General features: G+C 47.5%; 1 protein-coding gene across 3 annotated transcripts in view; it reads right to left on the bottom strand.

Moving 5' to 3' along the window:
- The window catches only part of LOC146194153 (branched-chain alpha-ketoacid dehydrogenase kinase-like), an 84,346-nt gene that overhangs the window by 8,595 nt on the left and 49,299 nt on the right, over positions 1-26,452 (bottom strand). For all 3 annotated transcript variants that reach the window (XM_084597264.1, XM_084597265.1, XM_084597266.1), the window contains 4 exons: positions 25,615-25,688; positions 19,764-19,892; positions 13,781-13,873; positions 7,839-8,000 (listed from right to left, as the gene is read on the bottom strand). In XM_084597264.1, coding sequence (XP_084453390.1) covers positions 7,839-8,000; positions 13,781-13,873; positions 19,764-19,892; positions 25,615-25,688 — 458 coding nt within the window. The remainder of the gene's footprint in view (positions 1-7,838; positions 8,001-13,780; positions 13,874-19,763; positions 19,893-25,614; positions 25,689-26,452) is intronic.

Here is a 26,452-nt window from a genome sequence, read left to right as displayed (position 1 = left end):
AGGCAGTAATCCATGAAGGGGGTGGAATCGATTAGCTGCTACCAATTTCAATTCAATAAAATCTCGTGCCGCCTGTTTTTCTTTCGTAAAAGCCGTGGCGATAACAGCTGTTGTTGTTGCTGCGACTGTGGGAAGAAGGAAAAGAAAATGCACAGGCCTGCAACTGGCTCTGTAGCTGAGCCACCTCTGCTGCCTCGTGCGGACAGAAAAGAAAATAGAGAAGGAAGAAAAAAAAGACGGAGAAAGATGCGCATTGGCAGCAGGCGTCATCCACCACTGAAGCGATGGTGGGTGCAATGACGGCCTACAACAGGTACAACCGCTGGTGGCTCACTAGCTGCCAATGCAAGCGCCAGAGACCTACGAGTCCCAGCCCCGTAGGGCCAGGAACAACGAAACTGATGAGAAAATAAAATAAATTATAAATTATTTAGCGGTCATGAGCGAACACTGTGTGTGGGTCGATATACAGGAATGTCTTCGGCATCAATAACAAGAAGAAAATACCACCAAAATTTGGTGTCTATACTCCTTTAATGTCAGCTTTCCTCCTTGGTAGTTACCTCAGCTATCGCAAGATGATGCCAGCGCAGATAGTTAACGTTAACTATTGAGAGATGGCGCCAGCGTTGCGGAAGCACTAGCACCAAGGAAGGCCTCGTCCCTGCGCACGCAGGGAAAGCCAAGCCTCTTTGTCATCGGGAACTCGAAGCAAGCAGACGTGTCCTTGTGGCTCTCCGCAGTACGCCTGCAAGGCGAAGCCTTGTGGTACTGGTCCTGCGTGCTCGTCCTGCCCGGCCTCGGAGCTTATCCCCTGCCCTAGTGTGGGCGAACATTTGCCCGTAGCCTTGCTGGTGAGTTGGACGACCTAGATTCTTTACCGTTTTTTATTGCTAGTTGGCGTTGTTGTTAATGCAGCAATAAATGCCTGTTTGTTGTCAGCACGCATTGTTCCTTTGGCCTGAAGAGTACGGCCCACAGTGGTCGCACTTGGTAGCACGCGCGATCACTGGGTGGGGTCGGCAGTTTGGACTGTCAGCCGCAATTAAGCGGGGAAAACGCACTGACTCCCTATTACAACAGCCACTGGGAAAAATGACACCCGTCTAAATGTGCCCCACAGCCATGACTGCGCCCATGCTGGCGCAGCCATGGACAGGGTAAGAATATGAGAATGTTGTGGATGTTTTCTTCATTTGCACCTCCTCGTTTTGCATTTTTGACAGGCCCTGGACTAGCGGTAGTGCTCAACCCTCAGTGGCTGTGGCTACTTTTAAATTCAAGGGTTAGAAGATGAAAACCCTAACTTCTTTGTTTCCAAAAGGTACAAAGGTGCAAGAAAAGGCCTGCTTCAGCAGTCCAGTAAAAGGGTCTGTCCTTGCAACATAATTCTAAAGCCTTAACTGAAACTTAGTTGATAAGTAAGATCCTGTTGAGAATGTCGACCCTAAATTAGTCTGCTGTTGGATATTAATGAAAAGGTTTTTTTTTTTGATCATCTGCCTCATCACCACTGAATCACCACGTTTGGAGAGGTCTGAGCCCTTCTACAGAATGGGAAAGAATAATTGTTAAAATTACTCCACGTAAGCTATTATAGCACACAATATACTTGCAGATTGCATTACACATTGATAAGATTATTATTTTTGTTATGAAAATTGGCATGGTTTCAGGTCAGACTGTTCACATCAGTGACAAACGATTTCACCACAGTCCTTCACTTAAACCTTGACTGTTCTTTAGAAACTGACTTTTCAAAGCCTCCGACAGCATCCCACAATGGTGTTTAACTGCCTTGCCTCCACACTGACCCTGTCAACTTATTATGGATTGGCTGTTTTCTTTGCAAACATTTGCAATATGCTGTTACTAACAACAGTAAATCAGGAATTACCAAAGTCATCTCTTGTGCCCCTCAGGGTTAGGTGCTGGGACCACTCGTTTTCCTGGAATCTAGTCAAACCCACTTACATTGAAGTGCCATGGAAATATCGTTGCTATAACTGGGTTAGACCAAAAAACCAATTAAAACCTTATAAATTACACATTTATTGAGGACGAGGTAGCTTACACTTTTTATTTCGTAGCGGGAAGAAACCCGTCAGCATTGTTTGTTTCACAGCAATCTGGCCGACATCTTTCTGTGGGGCACCCAACTGCTGAACATAGTGCAGTGGAAGGTTCTTGGCAAAAACAAAGTCCCGCAGGGAGTTGATCGTTCTCAAAGCCTCCTGGTGAGACACAGCCTGCACAGCTTCCGGATGAGTGTTGTCGCTACTGTAATCGTCTTCTGTGCCAGTGACTGCTGCGACGATAGCCTTGTCTGTCAGCTCTTCACCTGTCATGACTGTATCGCCGGCATGTAAAAATCCTCAAGTCCCGACGCGTTGCCATCACTACTGCTCACTGTGAACCAAAGTTCGATCATCACTGTGTCGGAAGGAGCTTCGCGACCTTCCATGTCACCTGCATCTCCAGGGAAGCCCTCTTTCTTGAAGCAGTTTATGATGGTGGAGGAGCTTACTTCTGCCCATGCTCCAAAAATGAACTGCACTGCCATCAGGAGCGAGATCAAGTCTGGTGCCGGTCAGCGCTCTCGGACAGAAATGTCGAGGTTCAAAGCGAGCCTGCTCACAACACGTTGGCGATACAGTGCCTTGAAGTAAGCAATCACGCCTGCATTCATAGGCTGAAAGCCTGCAGTGGTGTTAGGTGGGAGGAAAAAGACTTCCACTGAGATATTTGGTGCGCTGTGCAACTGTCGAGTACCAATGCCACCTTCCTGTCTTTGTAAATGCTTTTGTGTTTCTGTGCGTCCTGCCTTTCCTTCGTCCTTATCTTGTTAGCGCAGCTTTTTATTGCATCGATCCTGCCTTCGCGTTGCATCCGATGATCAAACCCAACCAGCCACACGCGGAAGTGTTCGCAAGTCATCCATGCTTTCCTGTTATGACGGTAGCGAAGTGGGATCCTCGTGGTATCAAGAAAACAGCTGGGATTCTTGGATTTCCTTATGACGAAGGTGGGACACTTGTTGCTGGTGTCCATGTGGGCACACAAGAAAATGGCCATGCGCAATTTGATTTGCTTGCCGCCCTTACAGGGATCGCCTTTGACAGCGTCCGTCTTTGACGGTAGCATCTGAAAAAACAGCCCAGTCTCGTCCCCATTGTACAAGTCCCGGTCCGTGCATGCTTCTCGGATGGAGGGCAATGTTTCTTCAAGCCACTTCTGCCTAGCGTCTATATCGAGCGATCCTGCCTCACCCATGACTGCCTTGTAGACTATTCCATGTCCCTCCTTGAACCGTTGAATCCAACCAGGAGGTATGTGAAGTGCTTGGCCTTCTCCGCTAAAATCGGGCCACTAATCGGCAGGTTCACTGCACGGGCATGCAGTGAACCTGCGAAGAACCACTTGTAGAGTGCCTGTTCTATGTCTGTGTGGGTCCTGTGTCTCCAAGGCATGCAAGTTTCCCAGATGCATCCAAACAATGCTCTGGCTAGACGCACTCTAGCCTGATTTTCTTCTTTTTTCTTTTTTGTCTGCAGCATCGGTGTTGTCGGCATCTCTACGTACGCCTGTGTCACCAGCCTTTGTCCATTGCATGGGCAGCACTGGCATCGCTTTTGTTCTCAATCTTGAGCGCATTGCGGACGATTGCCGATATTGTCGGTTGTGTCAGGCACACCAAGTTGCACTTTTACGCTGTCCTTGTGCTCACGTACAACATTCTTCTTAACTTCTAGCGGAATTGCCGTTCGCTTCCTCTTCTGTGCCGGTTGTGTTGCGTTTCCTGAAACCTCCATTGCTGTTCACGAAAAATCAAGATTGTGGGAATGCTGATGGCACACTAGGAGAACCACGCTAGAAAGATACGTGCACTAACGCTGCTGCACGCCTACCTCAAAACGTGCAACAGCGAAGCGGGGGCCTGGACAAAGTAAATAGGGGAGGATAGTGCAGTACACCACAGTCAGGGCACCCTCACAATGGACTGCTCCACCGTGCAGAAGCAGAGGGGGAGTGCTCAAAGCTCTCCCTCTGAACAGCAGTGCCTAGCAGTGCTTTACGCCTTCCCTCCTCGTGAGGAAGCGCTCCGTCCTCCCCTGTGTCTCCACAGCATTCAAGTTTCCCAGGTGCATCCAAACGCTTTGGCTGGACGCACTCTATCCCGGTTTTCTTCTTCTTTTTTTTTGTCTGCTGCATCGGTGTTGTCGGCATCTCTACGTACGCGCGTGCTTTTGTGGTCGCCACATTTCTGCGTTTTTGTCGACTTCAGTGACCACATTTGATTGTTATAACCAATAACGTAATACGACACCACTGTAATTAAAGGTTTATTTTACCATAGAACACATGAAAAATCTGACGCTGCAGCGGCCACGCATTGTTATAACCGATATATTGTTAAAACCGGTATTGTTATAAGTGGGTTTGACTGTATTATAATCTCTCTAATGACGTACCACCTTGTATCTGCCTCTTTGCATTCTTTACCACTGCATATCTACTAACAATGATGATCAGATTTTTTTTTTCTCATTCCATTTTTGCTGAATGTCACAATCTACAGACAGCGACGTGGACAGAAACACCTCAAAAACAAGGCTTGAGAGCGTCCAATTAACAGTGGTACAGCACTGAAGATAAACACTGGATGCAGACAACATATCAAGTCGGTGAACGGCACACTTTACAGATGAAAACATTAAAGTAGGTACAGTCGAGCCCGCTTATAACGAACCTGAGCGTCACGCGGCGTCCGTTCGTTATATCCCGAAGTTCGTAGTAACTGGACCACAAACTAAAAAAGAGAGAAAAAAAAAGTTGGCAGTCAAAACACGAAATTTATTTCTTAGCAAAAAAGTCTGTGATGCTCGTCTGTTTCTGCAGTGATGAGGGCGGTCTCCAGTTTATTTAAAGCACTAGCGTGCTCTTCGCCGAGTCCCTTGGCATAGACAAGTTGTCTGAGGCCCTCTATATAGCCCATTGCTACAGATGTGCTTACGGGTGCTGGCTCAGACGTTTCATCTTCATCTGATTCTTCCGCGTCGCTCTCGGCTCGCACTTCAGAAACAATGCCTTCGTCCGTGCACGGTTCCGCAATATCCGCGTCTTCATCCGCAGAAATAAAATCCTGCCAACCAATGCCAGGGCCTCCCATGTCGGAGTCGACGACGCGCTGCCACAAATCGCCGCCGGAATCATCATCATCGAAGGCATCAGGCCCGACGTCCGGTACTGCGCCGACCTTGCGGAAACAGTTTCGCACGCAAGCGGTCGTCACCTCCGCCCAGGCCGCCTTCACCATCTCAAGGGCTGAATACAATGAAACTCGGAGCGGCAAGTTAGCGGCCGGACGGTCAACGGCGATGAGCAAGCGCTGCACAATGCGGCGCCTATACGATGCCTTAAAGGAGCGTATTGTGCCCAATTCAAGAGGCTGCACTTTAGAAGTGGTATTGGGCGGCAAGAAAAGTGCAGTCACTGCCGTCAGAGACGTTTGCACGTGGTGCGCTGAGCAATTGTCGAGCAACAGCAGCACGCGCCTGCTTTGCCTCTGCATGTCGCGGTCAAACTCGCCCAGCCACTCTGCGAATAAATCCCGTGTCATCCAGGACTTAGTATTGTGCCTGTAGCGCACGGGTACATGGTTCCGAAAGCAACGTGGCTTCTTGGATTTTCCGATTACAAACGGCATGCGCCGGTCGCTGCCATTCATATTAGTGCACAGAAGAACTGTAACGCGCACTTTACTGTGTTTACCGCCAGCGCATGACTCCCCTTTCATGGAGTGCGTCTTGTCTGGAAGCATCTGATAAAATAATGCAGTTTCATCTGCGTTATACACATCCTGCTCCGCGTAGCTTGCAATAATGGCTCGGTTTGTTGCAAGCCAATTGGCAACGTCCTGGTCACTTACCGAACGCGCCTCACCGACAATCGACTTAAAAACAATCCCATGCCGCACTTTGAACCGATGTAGCCAGCCATTGCCTGGGCAGAAGTCGGGAAAATCTAGTAGGAATGCAAAGTCTTTGGCTTTGCCCAGCATCATTGGTCCACTATCGGAATGTTGCGAGCCCGTGCGTCGACAAACCACTTTAGCAGCGCATCCTCTACGTCCGCATAGGTGGCCTTCCGCAGGCGCTTTCTGTCCGCTGTGTTGGCGTCGGAGCTGGCGATCTTTTCCTTATTCTTCAGAATTGTCGAGATGGTTGACTTCGACACGTTGTACTTCTTCACCAGCTCGCAATTTTTAGCACCTTGAGACAGTTCCGTCACAATTGCTCGCTTCGTTGCCATGTCCAGCGCTTTTCGTTTCGTGACCGCTGGAGGCAGGAAATTCCCGTCCGCCATCCCGAATTATACGACTCAGGCCCGACAGACTAAGCGCTCACGCCACACCCATGAAAATGACAACAAAGCGCCGCAACTGACGGAGCACGTGCGCACGTGCGACAATCACGCGAGGCAAGCGAGGAAGTGCCTAAGGAATGGAACGGAATGGAACGGACACACAGCGGGGCATGGTATGCAGCGGGGAGACCAATGAGAGGCATCCCTGAGCGTCAGTGCTGCCACCTGTTGGCTCCTACTGTAGTTGCTTTCAACCGCCCATGGCCTCCAAGATTACCTCCGCAAATCTCGGAGGCCTCGAACCGTCAGCACCGCCGTACTGAATGCAGCCGCTGCTCATTCAGTCCGCCCGTGCAAACAGTGCAACCGCTAGCGTATGGAGAGGCCTGCCTCCTGGCGCCCCGCACCCCTGGCACGGCCGCTCAATGGAACAGCCAGGAAACAAAACGACGAAACTTCGAAGACTATGCCGGCGGCCGGCGCCGTGGAGACAGGCGAAGACGAGGGAATGGCGAGAGGAGAGGGGAGCGGAGTTGCGAGGAGGGGCGGCAGCGTGGCCTTGGAGGCCACACCACGCGCCGACACTCGTAGGCAGCGCGTGTCGGCGAGCAAAGGGTAGCTCGCTTGCGAGGAGAATTGCGAAAACAGACCAAAAGGGATGGGAGCCCATCGTTATCTCGTATCGAGACGCCGGGTTTACCCCGTCCGTTCGCTGTAACCGATCGGCAGCGCTCATGGACGTTCGTTATACGTGCGATCTTGTGCCATTGAAGTAATGTATATTTTGGCGGTCGCTCCGGTCTCGTTCGTTATAAGCGAAAGTTCATCTTAAGTGGGGCCGTTATAAGTGGGCTCGACTGTACAGCAACACACATCCTTACGCAATATAGACAAACATCTAATACATATAAGCAAGGCAACCTGGGTGCACACAAAATTAATCACTCAGCAGCTTTAGAAAGTTTCAAGTGCAGCATTTTTTCCCCATAGTTTGACTGCGTGGAGCCTTCAAAACTTGGTGAAAATGGGTGCCTGAGCATGGACGACCACCAACTTCCTGAGGCCAAGATGAAAGACTTGATGCTTTGCTGACCCACCCAACTCAGCAGCACCCATGCAGCAGTGGGTGACAGCAAAATTCATTCCAAAGCTCCCCCACTGCTCCCATGCATGTCCAGAAAAATTCTTTCTTGACCCAGTTTAGAGCAAAGGGGATCATCGAGAGTAGATCGTTTGCTGACATCAGATAGCAACACTGTCCCTTGGAGTTCCTCAGAATTACCCACATGGCTCAGGAGCGCACCACAAGGATGCTAGGAAGATATGTCTTGGGCAGAAAACATGAACTCTGCCTTAGAACTTGCAGTTGTGCTCACCTCTGGTAGCAGATTAAGTTATTTTAATAATTTATCACAAAATGTGAGTGTTTGGCCTTAGTCTGGACTTCTTTGAGAAGAGTGGGAAGTGCATACCCATGCATCGGTCCTCCAGCAGGTCCATCGGCAGGGCTGTTCATCATGGTGCCCAGAAGACCCCCATCGTACTGGCCCTCGCGGGCACCAGCCGTTGAGAAGTGGTACTGCATGATCTGGCCCAGATGCTCGTGTGCAATGCCCCCGCCTCGGTCAGAGATCCTGAGCCATTCAACAACTGCTCTCAACAACACCACCTCAGATGAACCCTGTAACATTTGCAAACAATGTTGATCACAGCTGACCTCAAGATCTGCCTGTTAAACTAGCTCGACAATACTTGCTGGGGTGCATGTTCCTTTGAGATAGATCCTGTCTGTCTGAGTGTCATTCTTTTCAAATGAACACTAAACTAGGCGTGCTAATGAGCCGTGCAATGAGGCTTTGCACTTAACAACGACGAAAGCGCAATCCACCTTTCTTGTGTGTCTCTGAGATGCTTCAATGTGCCATAAAATATTTCGAAGGCTCACATAATCATGTTCCATCTGTAAGCACCCCCCAATGGCCACTGTATGCTCAGCTGTTCGTATTTAGGGAAGCAAGGCTTTCCTGATGCAGAAAAGATATGTGCAGTACAAACTAATAACACTCGATAAATAAAAGGCAGCACCAGAAAAAAGTACACTCCTCTTAAAGGGCCAGTGTCCAGGGAAGGCTCTTTTAAGCAAAGGAGCCCAGTGTTTCGATCAGGTACCGGAGATAGTCTGTGCAAAATGCTACAGTGACACGCATGCCGCAAAGCATCGAAAATACAATTCAAAGCTCTCTCATGCTCTCCTTCGGGAAGCCAGCTTCCCCGTTTCCTGCGCTGGCCCGACGGGCCACAGCAATGACGTACATACCGCGAACGACGTCCATTGGTCCGTCTCGCTGACTGACGGGAGAAGGATGGGTGTCTAACGCTCGCTGCGCGCTTTTCCCTTGCCACGGCCAGACTGAATTTAGCGACGCGCGCTCCCTCGGCAGTTTTTTTTTTTTCGCGCTCGCGGAGTGCCACGCCCCACCTCCCGCCAAACGCGGAGGAGGAAGAGGAATTTGTCTTGCGGAGGCTAGACGACCTTGGGCAGGAGAGTGAAAAACCTTTGCGAGGGAACGGAAGGAGAGAAGCATGACAGAATCGAGTGATTGCGGTGGCTGTAACTGCGTTATTAGTTACTTTTTTCAAAAACATTTTGCGGCCTTGCGTTCTAGGGGCGAAGTCTCACAGTCACCAGGGAAGAAAATATTTTTGACCGGAGGGTGAACAGTGGGCCTTTAAAGGGGTTATGAAATGCCTAAAATGGGGTAAAGCAAATCGGTCGAGAGATAGGATTTTTCAGCTAGCTTCATTAACACTGGAGATATCAGTAATTAAAAATGGTGCTCCTTCTCTCCTCCCCTCAACTCAACACTTGGACACACCAGAAAAAAAACAAAGAAAACAGCTTGGGAACTCCGCCCCGCCCATGAAGCGTCATCGGGTGACGCTCGGTTCTCAGACTTCCGGTTGGCGCGCCTATTTCATCGAGTGTCACCCACGTGTTCATCGGTTTCTGCCTTTCCCGTCCTGTCTGCGTTTGCATAGCTTTCAACTTTGTCTCGTGTCTTCCTTGGCCGCCGGTTTCTTCAGTTACTTGACCTCTCGGAATTGTGTGCGCCAGCAGTCCGAACAACTCGGGTCGTTCGTGAGCTCATGTCTGCAGGTGGGCAGGCTGCTGTCCATACCCACCAGTCGCCGTCGCGGAAGAGCCCTTTCCTTCATATCCATGTCCCATTCAGCGCAAATTAGCATGCACTCCTGCCGAGTATGGCTTTCTACTAGACCCCTTTCTTCCCTCGCACCGCCGGGGTCAGTCTCCGGTGTCAGTAGCTTTGGTATTCTGCGGTTTGACCAACGGCGGCCGGTCTCCTCGCGAAATTGACGCGATAACATTGGCTCTGCGTAGATGCTGGCAGACGAGCATGCGAGTTGCACATGTGCAAACATGTTGTCGTTTTTAGCCAGGAGCACTTTCATGATGGCCGGTGAGAGGCATCGCTAGTGGTGCATAACGAACGGAATGTATACACATATCATCGGCGAGAGCACGGACTGATGATCACTACAAAGTTTGAACATCGGATTAGAGGTCAGCACGAAGTACAGTCGAACCTGGTTATATCGAACCCCGATATATCGAATTTTGGTTATATCAAACTCGCCGAATATCCCCTTGAAAATCCCATGTAAAAGTATAGGAAAGCCGCGTCATATATCGAACTTAATTTCACCGGTCGTTCGATATATCGAACTCCGCACCACGCACTGGAAAGTGTGCCTTCTCCAAAGACGATCGCACCACCCTTGGCCGTTTGCCGCGTGACGTTTTCAAGCCACGTGTGGAAGGAATGAGGGGCACAGTTCGGCGGTGGCTGGTCTGGGCAGCGCCGTGCCCATTCCCCAAAGGCGCGCGCTGCAGTTATCGTTTCTGGCGCGCCAACACATGACGTTTGCAAGCTATGTGCGTGGGTGTGCCCATTCTTTTGCCGAGCTATCTCTCTCTTTTAGCACGCGCTAGCTACGCATGTGCTAAGCCAGCTCAGCCAGTTTTCAGACAGGCGTCGGACGCTTTCGCCAGCGTGTGTTGCGAACCCTCTGCGCACGGCGGCTGACGTGGCTATGGCATAGCTATGGTGCCTGCGGACGTTAAAAAGCGGCAGCTCTCTGTTTTTATTTATTTATTTATTTGCGAGTCATCCTTTCTTACGGTTGTGCTATTCGGACGTTAAAAAGCGGCATTTTTTTTTGGGGGGGGGGGGGGGGGGGGGCGGGAGTCGTTTATTCTTGCATGTATGAATCAACGAAAGGATGCGGTCAGCTGCTACGGTCATGACGCCCGCCCCAAGCGCGGCGTGATAAATCGAACCAGGCTTGTGCAAGCAAGCCATCACGGGCACTCTGCCAAGTTCGCTCCCTGCCACCGCAGGAGCTATCAAAAGATAAACGCGTCCCCACGTTATCGCTGCGCAGCATCTGGGCACGCTGCCAAGAAATGAGCTGTGGATGAGACGACCCAAACGGAGTGATGCGCGCCATCGACATGCAAGCGAAAACGCTCGCGATTTCTGCCGCGGCGACACACAAATCTTGTTTTGAGCTGCGGCGGTGGCTCCAGCAGCGAGAGGGATCCAACAAGCTTGAAATTTTTCGCTCTGTCGCTGCCGCTCGTCGCCGAGATCGCTCAATCGCTTGCATGTGAGCGAGCTGGCCTTAACGCATATTTTTTTTTTTTTTCAAATTCTTGGTGCAAAAGTGGAGGGTGGGTTCATTATGTGAGTGGGTTGATTACGCGACAAATACGATATCGTTTTTTCGCATCGTAAGTGCCGTCGCAAGACAATTTCTGTATATCGAATTATCGATATATCGAACTATTTCGCGATCCCCTTCGAGTTCGATATATCCGGGTTCGACTGTATTCGTCCGCGAATCTTAAGGATTGAGATTAACAAAAAGGATAGTGTGGTGTTCTTTTCTTTTTTTGAAGTCCTTACGCACATCATTTCGTAAGTGCCAAAGCGTAACATGCACGCGTATTTTATCTCATGTGTATGCACGTCCGAGCCAGAATCGACGGTGCAAAACATCAGCAAAGCAGCTCAGGACATGCATTTCGGCAGCGCAGGTTGTCACCGATTTCCGCAGCTATCTGCTCTATGATGCTCATGGCTGCTTCGCACTAAAAGGCGACAAAAGTGGGTATAGTCAGGCTGAGGCGCCTTTGGGGAATGGGCACGGCGCTGCCCAGACCAGCCACCGCCGAACTGTGCCCCTCATTCCTTCCACACGTGGCTTGAAAACGTCACGCGGCAAACGGCCAAGGGTGGTGCGATCGTCTTTGGGGAAGGCACACTTTCCAGTGCGTGGTGCGGAGTTCGATATATCGAACGACCGGTGAAATTAAGTTCGATATATGACGCGGCTTTCCTATACTTTTACATGGGATTTTCAAGGGGATATTCAGCGAGTTTGATATAACCAAAATTCGATATATCGGGGTTCGATATAACCAGGTTCGACTGTACTTCGTGCTGACCTCTAATCCGATGTTCAAACTTTGTAGTGATGACGATTTGAAAACATTCATTTCCATATATTGCTATAGCAGCCACCACTCTGCTGCGGCACCCACGAGTGCCCCCCTTTATTTGTAAACACGGTGTTGGTCTATACATAAGGTATGCAGTATATGGTATGGTATAGTATATGGTAGGCTGTGCAGTTTGTGGTGCCCTCAAAGGGGTCATACTTCTTGTCTCTGGTCCATGTGTTCAAAGAATACTTTCTAAAACACAAGCAATCAAGTCCCCAGTTCCTACACGCACAAAAGGATCCTGTGGTGCTTTTTATAGGAAGCATCCACAACATGAATTGCGTGAAGCAACTGGGGAGCAATACTTGGCGACAGCGGCAATGAAGGGAGGAAGCTTTAGGTCTGGGGCTCGCGTGGCTCATCCCACCGCTGACGCCAGTTGTTAGATTTGGGTCGCAGCCCTATCGGTAGCGTTGGCTTGGCGGCTCCATGGCTCGGCGGACGGCATCAACGATCCCAGCAAAGACGAGGCGTCTTCTAACAGAACAAACATTTAAGGCAACATCATGAAAGAACAGGCAGAGAAGCTGGCCCGGAGAGAATACTGACACGCTCACACAGCTGGTGTCTAGCGTCGTTTCTGCGACGCCTCAAGTAGTTTGTTTCAGCGGAGTCTGCCGCTGCTTTTTATATGCTTGTCAGTTCGGAGGGAAAGGGAGAGCCCGTAAGTCCGAACAAGACGAGATGACTCAATCGTTGGCGGCGCGACAGAATCTCCTCCACCTCCTGCAGATGGGCGAGGGCGACGCTCTCCCTCTCGAGCGCCGGGCTTGGCCAGCATTTACACACACACTAGGCACGTGTGACTTTGGCGTGCCGAGACACGCCCAAGGGAGGAAGCTTTGGGTGGCCGGCCCGACGGCGCCGAAATGGCCGAAACGCTCACTGCCCTGCCTGATGCTACACTGCGGCCGCGTCGGCCGTCGCACATGGCGGTGGTTAATTGTAACAAAGCCTAGTAGGCTAGAGCATATGTAGCATCTTGGGCAGACTGGCTGTCTGAGTAGGCTAGAGCATATGTAGCATCTTGGGCAGACTGGCTGTCTGGTGCATTTTTCTCTCCATATCAGCTCCCTTTTGCAGTTGATGCAGCGGGTGTCATCTGCAGAAGCTTCTTGTAACAGAATACGCCTACCAAAATTGTCCTAATGAAAAAAAACTTTTTTCCCTTTACTGAAAACTTGCAGCTGAGTTGGAAATACTCCCAAGATAATGAATAAATGTCATGTATCATATGCTAAGAGAAAAGCAATAACTAGGTGGCGAGGATTATGTTCCTCTACATGGGAAATGCTGGGCTCCACAGTCATAAGAAGTTGTCGTAAACGGCCTTGCTTCTCCTCAGAGAACTCGAGTGATTTTTGCCCTTTGAGCCACCAGCACGCCATTCAGGTGACTGCAACCGAGCAAAGCACAGCTGCACAGGAAAGTGGGAGAGAGGCCTGCAGTCAGCTGATACTAACACTGGTTGTACATAGCTAGAGTGGCGTCAGTACAAGAATAGAGACAAACAAATTAAAGACAAAGCACTACACTGACATTAACAGGACATCTTTGATCAGTCTCACCACAGAGCCTAGACAAGGATGTTCTGCTTTATCATCTGTAAGAAAAGACGGAAGTGTCCTCATCACGCCTCTAACAATTATACATTCCCATACACACAGGTGGTGGTGTAAATTGTCAGCACAGCGCTTTGTCTTTATTGTTTGTGTCTATTTGATCGTTCTACACTTACTCCGTGAGAGCACCACCTGCAGTGCACCCACTTGAGACGCTGAATGCTGAGCAACAAATGCCCACCGGATGATGGCAGCCCAGGCGTACCTGATGATGAAGTCAATATCGTTGTTGGCAATGGTCACGGTGACTGGGGGAAGGCTGGACTCGGGGCTGTCCATGTGATTCTCAACTGTTGCCCTGTACAAGACGCATGGGCCTCATTTTTACACTCATGGGCTCAGCACCACACAAATGCTCTGATAAACACACAAACACCGGTGAAATGGTTAACCTTAAGGCCCCTCTCCATAATTACACCCTTCTAGGACAAAGTGGCTGTATTAAATTTTGTTGTAAAAGGCCCACATAGTATGCAAGGAATTTTTCTTTTTTAATAATTGCCAGAAATTAATGCATTGATTCTGGTAGCTGCATTCTCATTCACTCCCACATCACGAGTGATCACCTGAGAAAAATTAACCGAGCTGTAAACACAGCAAACTTACTATGTTTGAAGGAGAAAACTCGTTAGGCAAAGCACCCACGAGGAGCCATTCATTTGTTATATCCCAAAGTTGGATTTATTTATTTATTGACAATACCTGGGCTCCTGTGCGAGAGTACTAAATGAGAGGATGGGGCATGTGAACACATACACGAGAAATGAAATACAGCACTGGCAATGATAGAGGTATATGTAGCAAGAACACTTCAAATCCAAAACAGTACATAATGCACAGAAAATAACATCTAATACCAAATGTGCTGGTGCACAGTGTCACGGCCGCTCGATGGAAGCGCACTGGGTGCGGCCTGCTGCGTCGCGCCGCCGTCAATGAGCAAGCGCGTCCTTGGGGAGTTTACAGTTGCGCCCGCTATTTCTGCTGAGGGCGCCACTGTTCGGGGACACGTCGCCGCCGGGGTCGCCGGCTCTGAGCGCGCGGTTTGCTTCCTTTCTGGGCGCGTTCGCCTCGCGTCTTCGTAGTAAACGCGAACTTTTTTGTCTGCGCGTGTGCAAGCACATTAACGTTGAGACTGGATGCGTTTGTTTTTTAAGGCGAAAGCCGTTCTAGGCTCATGGAGCAAAACTCTATGCGCAGAAGCTTTGCCTGTTGTCTGTGCATCGCATCTGTGCACTGGTGTGCCCGTTGCAAAAGCGGACGTGCAAGGAGGGAGATTAAAAATGAATATGATTGATGGTTATAGGCAATCAGTACAAGTTAAAAATAGACATTGATAGCGGTAATGACTAACGCTAATGACTAATAATGGTTAATAATGACTAAAATGATTTGTAATGACCAGTATAACAAACTACGACATGTAATGACCGCAATTGATTAGAAGTTACTAAAAGTGCTTACGATTTATGGTAATGACTATAATAGCTAGGCATGACTCATCATTACTGTTAATGACTACGAAATGACCAATATGTGAAGCGACGACATGTAATGACAACTGCTGATTCTAAATGAGTAACCTGCTTAGTTATGAGTGATAAGGGCTACAATGACTACGCAGGCAGACTCATCATGACTGAGAGACGACCAGTATATCAAACGACGTCTTGAAATGACGTACTGTGGCAAACGATGAGAGGCAAATGATAGGAGAAGGGTAGGCTTTCGCCGTCCTGCGCTTAAGAGACATCTGGAGACCCTCTAATTTTATCCGCTGAGCTCGCTTCAGGCAAATACAGCAGCGAGGAGTGGAAATGCACTCTCTTCCTCTGAAATGAAAGTGGCGCTCAGGTTAGAAAGTCCAGATGCTGAAGCATAATGCCCTGTCGGCTGCCATTGAATTTGCTACAAGGGAAAGCAGATTGGACTGACTTGTTGGTGATTAATTATCGGTTAACCGCGCAAACAACGTGACGGGAACACAGGAGAAGGCGGCACAACCGCGCTAGTTGTGTCGTCCTCTTTTCCTGTGCTCCCGACACATTGTTTAACCTATTTAGTTACCAGGGAGCTGGCCAGTGAACTAGAATTTTTAACGATGTGTTGTGAAGCAGATGAACACGATTAGGTAGCACCAGAAGTTTTTCTCGCAGGTTATGTTGCGAGGACATATCAGAAAAAGCTACGAAGGTTCTTTTTTTATATAAGCATGCAATTTGTTCTAAATTTTGCCTCGCTAGTCTGAGTGGTCTTGCAAGTAAAGGAGCCTGTGCATACAACATTTGTTTACACTGTTGAGACTGTTTGAGCCGATGCGATAAAATGAAAAGCCACGTTCCATAGAAAATCCGGCGCCCGCTCTTTCGGTGGAAAGTCGAAAAAAAACCTCTCTGGTAAGAGGCACTTTAGTTGGTGATATAGCCAGACACCTTTGGCGCTATGAGAACACATGACATGTTGAATGTGGCAGGAGCTGCCAAACCAGAGAGAGTCAATAAGATGTAAGGGTGAAAGGGGAATTATTGAAAGCGGGACCCTTAGATCCCAAGTCGGCACACTATACTCCTAAAGGGCATGTTCGTACGGCTTCGGTAAAGAGGCGCTTTATATAGCTATGTGTAGGGTGCTATTTCATATAATGCGGTGGCTTAAGGTTGCATTCTAATGATATGCGACAGAGGCAGCAATTACGGGATACGGTGAATAAGCAGGTAGCAAAGTGCGGGCACTCTAACGAGGCTCCTCAAGGAGACTTAAGAACCCCAAGTTTTGTTTATCACTACCAGGTTGTTGCTTAATTTATGCAATATTTGGTAATGGTTTTGAAGCGACATGTCAGTCGAGCAAGAGCCTGTTGCAGGAAATATAGTCAACTGGACCAGTTACAGGTTAATGAAAACCAAGGACAATGGAGGCTTGATGTACCCCGCAAAGGAAGTAATCAAGCTTTGTCAGCTTACGAGCACCTTCATTAACAGGATGATGAAGTCTGAAGAGGTCCGGTGAAGTAGTAAGCTGTGTAAACTTTTGGTTTCATCATTTTTTTCTCACTGTACACAGTACCTGCAGCTAATATATAAAAACAATGATCGTGCCCAAGCTAAGGCGCTATGCAAGATATTGTTAAGTTGCTGCCCCCACTGATAGCGAGCTGGGCTGGAAATGTCAACTCAACAATGGAGCGATGTTTATGGCTATGGCATAAACCTCTCTCAAGAAAGGTTTTCCGTCTGCGATTGATAATTTTCTTTTTTTTTTGTGTGGCCATTAAATAAGCGTACTCGGCTGCTCACTGAATCTCGGCTGCAGTTGCGCTCTGACGCGTGAGCATTCTTGTGATCACAGCTAAGTTTCACAACAGCAACACTCAATGCGCGTTCTTTCAATGAAAATTGCGAACCAGCAAAATTGTATGGGTTTGCAAGCAGCCAATAAAAATAGTAATAAAAACTTTCGGCGCATATACGTAGCACCTTCAGGCAGACCGGCTCTATCAAGCGCGCTTACTTTGTCCGGTCATGCAAAATGCGGGAAGCCATGACGGATAGCGTTCTGGCGTACAAAGTTTAATGTCTCCAACTAAGTAGAAGATCCCAGGTTATCATCTAGATTTAACCTAATAAGCATCTTCATATTTCCACTGTAAAATTTGTCACAATGAGATAGAAAGGTTGGTTACATGTCGCATTTTCACACAGGTTGCTCATAGTAAGACATTTTTTTATTGGATAGTGCTGGCAGCTTAGAACAGGTTGACGTCAATTTGTGTATAAAAGCTGTATGCAGAAATGAGTAAATGGTATCAAAATGACACACGGAACTCGCGACATAGTTAATTAAGTGGTTATTCATTAGGCTACCATGGCAGCTGAACAGCTTCGAATTGGTCACAGCCGGGTCACATTTTAATGTGACGAACAACTGGATCCGAATGCAACATCATGGTAATGCGAGCTCTCCAATCGATTGAACCACCGCCACTATAAGTTTTTCGGGGTACACTCCAGTATACCTCCTTGCCGAGCAAGTGCTAAGTGCTGACATGGTCGCACTAGACATGACAGTATATACTAATTCTTTTTGCCAAACTGTGTGAAGCGGAGCTCTTATATCCTTAAAATAAAAGGCTTCTACCACGCCGACGCCTCCCTCAAAGCGCAGCCAGCCGCTGCTCTCGGCGCGCGGCTGTCCCCGAACGGTGGCGACTGGAAGTAGGCGCCTCCCGCCAGTTTCGGGCGACGTAGCAGGCCGCACCTAGTGCGCTTCCATCGAGCGGCCGTGACAGTGTTGTGCTGCAACAGTTTTTAGAAAGAATGTAAGCTAACTTGAGAACCAACCAATAAGTGATGAATAGTATGACGTCTGGGACCACCCTTTTTATGAATATAGTACATGTCTAGGACCACCCCTTTTATTTCAGGCTCTCTTTCTTTTCTGGACACAGGGGCGAGCACATTTCCAGTTTAAAATCAGATACAGCTGAGCCCACTAACAACGGCTGCACTTATAACACTCACTTAGGATGAACAAAGACGTGGCCATCATAATTTGATGAAGATGGGATTTAATGGTGCAAGACCATCACAATTTAAATCACAGTTTCAAATAGAGCTGACGTCCTTGGAAAACAAATTTGCTTACAGCAAACACACAGGTGCTGGATCGACAGAGATGCTAAGCATTGTTCCTTGCATGAATGTCTGCTTTCACCTTCTGTCTATAGGCTGGGAAAAGGGTGATGCAAAGAAAAGAAGGATGTCTGCTACTGGTGCGTGATGCTTCCGAAGACGGGAAGGGGGAGTGAGAAGAAAGTAGGTAGAAGTGCCTCCCCAAAAGCTGGGGAGGGCACTTTCTTCTACCTAATTTCTTCTTACTCCCCCTTCCCAGCTTTTCTTCTTTGGAAGTGAAAGCGTGTCCTGCCAGTGATGATTGCTCTGCCCAGACGAAGACAAGTCCACTTGTTGGCTCCCCCTCTCTACCCTTGTTCAGTGCTCCTTCATACTGTGTAAGCCATCTTCTTCCTCTCGTTCTACCTGCTGATGGGAGATTTCTTTAGCTTTGAGAAATTACAGTAGAACCTCATTGATACGTTCCCAGTTCATACGATTTCCTGTTTCATACGCTCAGAATCACAGAACATCCCCCACAGAGTTGTTTTTCCCCGGTTAGTACGGTCTTGGATAACATCATGTCCCAGATACTATGTTCAAAATTTCTACAAATTGTGGCCGCATATGTCTTGCGATCAACTGGACATGTGCTAACGAGCGCTCAAGACATGAAAAACTGATGAACGGCGCTACCCGCTACAGTTGCTTTCCTGCAGTGTCCAGGTGCAATGCAAGCATCAAAGAAATCCCCTGTACAGGCGCCCGTTCCCACAGAAACATGACTTCATGAGGAGCAACACGGTGGCTTCTTTGCGGTGCTTTAGGGGCATAGGTGTGAAATGTTCGATAAGCTTGCATACGGGCGGCCCGGGTCTAGGGGAAGCAGCATAAGCAAAAATGCGGCAACTACAAGCCATTGCGATGGCTTCTCCGCATGCCAACGGTGTAAGGGGGTGAAGAATCCGGGAACAACCAAGGAAGCAATTTTGGTTCGTCATTACCTTCTGCAAACTGAATTAGTTACTAAATCTCTTCCACGCTTAGGGCAATGCAGATAAGGAGTGAAGTTTGTGAGAGGGGGGAAAAAAGGAAGTGTCCATACTGAAGGTCTATTATGCAGTGAAAGTCTCAATTCTAAATGTCATTGTAGCTGATTCAGCAGTTAAATTTTGCATAATCAGGCAGTTCGGATCATACGCTTCCCTAGATAATACATTTTTTTTCCCACATTTTTTAGAAACATATGAGGTTTTACTGTATATAACAATGAGGTGCAATGTAGCCGTTTCGAGAGCTTTTATCATCCTTTTTTGTGGTCTCCAGCACACCAATGAAAATATTTAGAAACTTCATGTGCCTTTAACACGAGCATAACCAGAATAAATATCCCGAGTCAAGCTACCTTTTTTAAATTAACAAAGGCAACTTGAGGGCGGAAATTTTACCCCATCGAGGAGGAAAAAGTATAAATTTTGCGTCAATAATTTTATTCGCTGTTGTGTAACATAACTATTCAAGGCTTTAAATGTTGTGCATAACGGAAGCGTGGAACCAAGGGAGACCATGACAACTAACCGCACAGCATTCTTGAGCACCTCAGGGATGATGTAGTCCAGGGGCATCTGGATGTAGGGGAAGGTGCAGTTGAGGTGCCCATTGTACTTGAAGGGGGGCGCCTTGCCATACTTGTGCACAGACACCTGCCTGGGGGGAAAAGCATCGTCATCACCCACCTAGTTAAATTTTGCAAAATAATCTGCCAGACTAAGTGCACTAGTGGAGCTGCAGACATTATTTGCAAGAACGCATATTCTACAGCGGTACATCTGCCTCGCATGCAAGAGGACCGTGGTTCAAATTCCGGTGCCGTACAGTTCTCCACCGGATTAAAAAGAAAAAATTAGTTGTGGTTGAACTCTGGTTAACCCTAGTTGAATTGCGATAGCAACGGTGGAAGGTTCTTTTGCCTGCTACATTATTCCCCTATCACGCTTTATCGGTGCAAGGTGCTACCTTGTTGGGGACACTTAAGCTCATCCTTTAAGAGTATGACCCAAGAGCATAAGCTACCAGCCCACATATAAATGAAAAGGGTTCAATGCTGCTGAACCGAGCATTCTTCTTCTTCGCGGCTGTTCAAGGTCAAACATGGCCCTTCCCAGAACGACGCAACGGGCCAAAACTGGTGCAGTATTGCTATCGCAATAAAAAGAATCTGCGTATCAACGAAATTGCATAAACAGGTTTGGGGTGTGACCTGATGCCGGTGAACACCTCCGGCAACGAACTCCCTCCCCAGAACAGGAGTTGGCCACCCTGGTGCAGTGACTGGCCGCAACCTCCCATGATTACCTATAAAACCTTGGCCCTCAGTCATCAGCGGTTGCAGAACAACTGACCACGGTGGTGGTCAGACCCGTGATGCAGCGGGGAGTGCTAAGAATCTCCGGCTCCGGACAGGCCGCCATTGAAAACTGACCGTGCCGACGTTTAATTCTAGAATCCTAGCTAGTGAGGCTAGTTTAGCAGTGCTTTCAGAGGAACTAGAGGGCATTAAATGGGATGTCAAAGGGCTTAGTGAGGTGAGGAGGCTGATTGAGGCATATACTGTACTGAAGGACGGGCGTGCATGTACTGTGTTATCAACGTTTACCGGAGGGGAGAGAACTAGGAGTAGGTTTCCTTGTCAAGCTGGTAATATAGAGGAATTCTATAGCATTAACGAGAGGGTGGCAGGCATTGTAATTAAGCTTAACCCTTTGACTGTTTTTGCCAATATTTCCAACATAAGGAAGCACAACATGGAGAAAAATGAGCGTGCCGTAAAGAACAGAGGAAGTCTTAAACCGGTGAAGAAGAAATTGGACATAGGCAAAAATCAGATGTATGCGCTAAGGGACAAGGCAGGTAATGTCATCACAAATATAGACAAGATAGTCAAAGTAGCCAAAGTGTTCTAATCTGATCTGTACAGTAGCCAAAGTATTCAGGACAATAATGAGATTAGCAGTAGGGAAAAGCAGTCAGACGTTCTGCCAGTGATGAAGGTTAAGAAAACTTGAGAAAATACGAAAAAAGGGAAAGCAGCTGGAGAGGATCCTCTTTACTTCCTTATAACAGCTGTTTTCAGTAAGAGTGGCTGTTTTGTAACCAGGAGCTGGCATTCTATCGATGCAAGCCCACTTCATTTTTCTCTTTAGTGTCCCTTTAACTTATGCCAACTGAGACATAGGCTCAAGCACTGCACCTCTGATAATTCATTAGTCCTGTGAAGTCTACTATACAAAGCAAGATAAAGATGCAAGATTCACTATAACAGTTGATAGGAAAAAATGACATTGGATCTTTAGTATCTCGAAAGAGACTAGCAAGAATAAAGTTCCTCTTTAACCTCTATCATCCAAATGAATCCTTCATTACATTTGCATGATCCCAATAAACCAACTCCTATACCAGACGTGCAAAGGAGTTTAAATGTTCATTTTTTCAACTGACTAGAATGATTTTTACCTTCCCATGTGTTTCAAGCTAAAAATGCTCTCAGCAACCTGAAGAATTTTTGAAGCAGTGACCTCAATTCTTCATTAGTATTTGCTAAAGTTCTTTTTTTTTTTTGTTCTCTCCTTTGCATGAAAAATTATACCCTTTAAGCATTGTATATTATAACGATGTTCGACTGTACCAACTGTTCCGCATGTTAGGCCAGAGCCTTTTTTTGCCTGCAGTATTATATAAGTAAATAAATAAGTAAAGTAACTAAGAGACCATTCACATTATAAACAACTCTTTTATAATCTAGAAGAGACCAAAAGGAGACAAAAAGTATGGGTGTTGCAGCCCTCCTGCTCGGCTGACTGTGCAGGTAAATTGCATATATGCAGTGAAAGCTCGTTAATTCGAACCTCGATAATACGAATTTTCGAATAAATTGAACAACACTACTTTGGTACGGTCAAGCTCCACAGAGATCTGTGTACAAAAAAGACCATTAATTCGAATGCGAGTCAGTTCTACTACGGATAATTCGAACTACTGGGCGGCTTGGCACATAGTTTGCGGTTAAAAGAAAAAAGAACACACCTCTGCGAAAGAGTGGCATAGTTAGAGGCTGTGCACGGTCAAAACGGGGACAGAAGATGGAACCAAGTAAAACCATGTAAGAGTGGGTAAAGCCTAAATGGTGCGGCGATGGGTGCCAGAGGGCAGGGGTTGTCGGCCTTCCCTTTTGGTATACGGTCGCCATGAGTTGGATTAAACCGCATCTGCTGCACCCAGAGCAGGGGGTGATGCAACAGGAACACTGAGCCCTTTCAACATCAACACACACTGGATGCAACACTGGCAAAGTAGGAACATTTTAGATAAAGATAGGGACCTACAAGGACAAGAGATGACACAAACGTTTGTGCTTAAAGGTTTGTGTCATCTCTTAACTTTGCCTTTGTAAACCCAAGTGTTGCCTGGCAGCCTCATTTGCTCTGTCGACATCCCTGAGCAATAAGTTCCTCTTGATGACTGAAAAATATCTCCAGTCTTACCACATAACACATTTGCCACCAGCTTGACAAAAGGCTGCATACATTATGTCAGAAAATTTGGACAACCCTGCAGTGGCCACAGGATTGGAGGAGGTCAGTTTACATCCCCATCCGAAAGAAAGGCAGTGCCAAAGATTGTTCCAACTACCGCACGATCGCGCTTATTTCGCATGCTAGCAAGGTGATGTTGAAAATCCTCCAAGGTAGGCTGCAGCAGTATGTGGATCGGGAGCTCCCAGATGTGCAAGCTGGGTTTCGCAAGGGCAGAGGAACTAGAGACCAGACTGCCAAACTTCGCTGGATCATGGAAAAAGCAAGAGAGTTCCAGAAACCCATCTACTTCTGCGTTATTGATTATGCGAAAGCGTTTGACTGCGTAGATAACAGCAGATTGTGGCAAGCTCTCCAAGAGATGGGAGTTCCAATTCACCTCATCTGTCTCCTCAGGAACTTGTATGAAGGGCAAGAGGCCCCAGTCAGAACTGGGCATGGTCTTACTGATCGGTTTCCGATTGAGAAAGGAGTGAGACAAGGCTGCATACTGTCGCCCTGCCTATTTACACTATATGCTGAGTGCATCATGAGGAAGGCCGGTCTTGACGAGACTTCAGCTGGAGTGAAGATGGCTGGGAAACGTATCATCATCATCATCAGCCTGATTATACCCACTGCAGGGCAAAGGCCTCTCCTATTTTTCTCCACTTAACCCGGTTCTGTGCTAGCTGCATCCACTTGACCCCTGCAAACTTCTTAATCTCATCCGCCCACCTAACTTTCTGCCGCCCCCTGCTACGCTTTCCTTCCCTTGGAATCCAGTTTGTTACCCTCAGCGACCATCGGTTATCCTCTCTTCGCACTACATGTCCTGCCCATGTCCATTTCTTCTTCTTAATTTCCACTAGAATGTCGCTAACTTGAGTTATTTCTCTGACCCACTCTGCACGCTTTCTATCTCTTAATGTTACCCCTACCATTTTTCGTTCCATAGCCCTCTGGGTTGTCCTCAACTTAAGTAGAACTCTCTTGGTTAGCCTCCACGTTTCAGCCCCACAGGTGAGTACAGGTAAGATGCAACTGTTGTATACTTTCCTCTTGAGTGATACCGGTAAGCTGCTAGTCATAATCTGCGAGTGCTTGCCAAATGCGCTCCATCCCAATCTTATTCTTCTTGTTATTTCCTTTGCATGGTCCGGACCTGCGGTTACTACCTGTCCTAAGTAGACATATTCGCCTACTACTTCCAGTATTTCGCTACCTAATGTAAACTGCTGTTCCTTCCCGAGGCTGTTGAACATTACCTTAGTCTTCTGCATATTGATTTTCAAGCCTACCTTTCTACTTTTTCTGTCTAGGTCATCAATCATTATTTGCAGTTCATCCCCCGAGTTGCTTAGCAAGGCAATGTCATCAGCAAATCGCAGATTACTGAGGTATTCTCCATCTACCCTTATCCCTAACTGCTCCCATTCCAAGTCTCTGAATACTTCCTCTAAACAAGCTGTGAATAGTACTGGGAAACGTATCAACAACCTTAGATATGCGGATAATACCACTTTAATGGCAGAAAGTGAAGTGGAACTCAAAAGACTTCTGATGCACGTACAAGAAGAGAGTGAGAAGTTTGGACTTAAACTGAACATTAAAAAGACAAAGATCATGCCGTCTTGCCCTATCAAGTCCTGGAGCATCAAGGGACAAGTGGAAGCTGTGACAGATTTTCTCTTCTTGGGCTCCAAGATTACCCCGGAAGGAGACTGCAGCCATGAAATTAGGAGATGCCTGCTTCTGGGAAAGAGAGCCATGGCTAGCCTTCACCGCTGAGTAAAGAGCAGAGACATTACACTGCCAACCAAGATCTGTATAACCCGTGCTATGGTCTTTCCAGTTGTGATGTATAGATGCGAGAGTTGACTGTGAAGAAGGCTGATCGCCGAAGAATTGACGCGTTTGAATTGTGATGCTGGCGGAGACTCTTGAGAGTTCCTTGGACTGCCAGATCAAATCAGTCGATATTGTCGACCATAAACCCTTAGTGCTCATTGCAGGGTCAAATTCTAAAGTTAAAGCTCAGCTACTCTGGTCATCTGATGAGAAGAAAGGAGTCGCTGGAGAAAGATTTGATGCTGGGAAAGGTTGAGGGTCACCGGAGAAGGGGTAGGCAGCAAACGCGATGGTTAGATGGCATCCTCGAAGCGCTGAAGATGAAGTTATGTGATGTTAAGAAGATAGTGAGAGACCGGAAAGCGTGGCGTGATATGGTCCATAGGGTCACGAAGAGTCGGACACGACTGAACGATTGAACTGAACTAACAAAAGGCACTGTTATTGTCAATGAAATGCTCAAAATATGGCAAATATTTTATGTTTATTGTTTTTGTCAGGTTTTTGCTCAACAATTTTGAGAAGGTTACATTCAATATAGCAACCTCAGCCGACTCTCGCATTTTTCCAAGATTCGTTATATTGCCTACATCCTAACATGGCAAGTGAACAATTTCTAATATCCACACAGATTCTATTTCTCGAAGAGTATTGTGAGTGAGGGCCTTTCTCAAGTGAATACCTCACCATGCTAGCTTAGTTTTCTTATGACCACAAATGTGTTACACGACAGTAATTTCCACCAGCAGCTTAAAGGCACATATCCAGTTCTCAGGTTATTAAACAGCACATTGCAAGCCACTCAATATGTACGAAAGAAATTGATACATGTAGTTTAATAAATACAATAAATTGAGCAAACGGGATGTTTGAGTAAAACACTGCCAAATAAACAAGAAAAAGTTCACCACAAGGTGGATTTGAGCTTGTACACTTTCTCGTGCGGAGTAACAAGTACTTGTGTGCCTTTCACAGCATGAAACCAGCTCAGGTGAGAGGAGGCATACCGGACGAAGTCGGCCCACTTCTCAATGACGTCCTTGGGCCTCATGGCTGTATTGATGATGCCCACGTGATGTGGCTGTGAGAGAGGAAACATAGCTCACATTCCAAGAACTCATTTCCATTGTGCCAGAACCACGTAAACCTTAAAAAGTAAACTAGCACACACAAAGAAAACTGGCTTATGAAGAGAGAGTTTGTTTGCTATGTGCAGTGGCAGGAGGGCCTGACCAGGGGCGGTAGGGGTCCAGGGCCGGTATTACACAACAGCGTTCAGTTCAGAATGCTTTGTGATTGGTTGGAAGCACTTCTGCTCAAAGCCTCGGAACGCTTTTACGTCACGGCACCCAGTCTTCCTTTTGGCAAAACTACACATTGGAAGTGCATATCAAGTGACGTAAAAGCATTCACTTTCTGTAATACCGGCCCAGGTGATGTCAGCCACCCATTTCATATGCGTCGGAGAGACTCAAAACAGACACAGCTTTGCAAACACTCTCAGCTGAAAACTGGAATGCTTACAAAATGGAATTTAAATGGCCAACATTCAAAACCTCACTTATTAGTAAGTGGTCACAAAATGAGATCTCTCAAACACACCTCCAATCATCAGGCATACACACCTTGGCCAAAATGTGCCTTTCAGTTGGACAGCAGAGGCTACTTGGGTGACTGACGCGTGCACAGTGAAAAGTTAGGCTTCATTTTGATGGAAGAACAGTGCAAAGAAGGGAGGGACGAGACTGTTGAAGACTAGCAATGTGCACGCTGCCTGCATTCATCATCATCATCCTCAGCCTGACTATACCCACTGCAGGGCGAAGGCCTCTCCCATATTCCCCC

Source organism: Amblyomma maculatum, chromosome 3 (assembly GCF_055883805.1).
Source record: "Amblyomma maculatum isolate TAMU_Amacu chromosome 3, ASM5588380v1, whole genome shotgun sequence".
Lineage (NCBI taxonomy): Eukaryota > Metazoa > Arthropoda > Arachnida > Ixodida > Ixodidae > Amblyomma > Amblyomma maculatum.
This window is presented reverse-complemented; position numbering and strand designations above follow the sequence as displayed.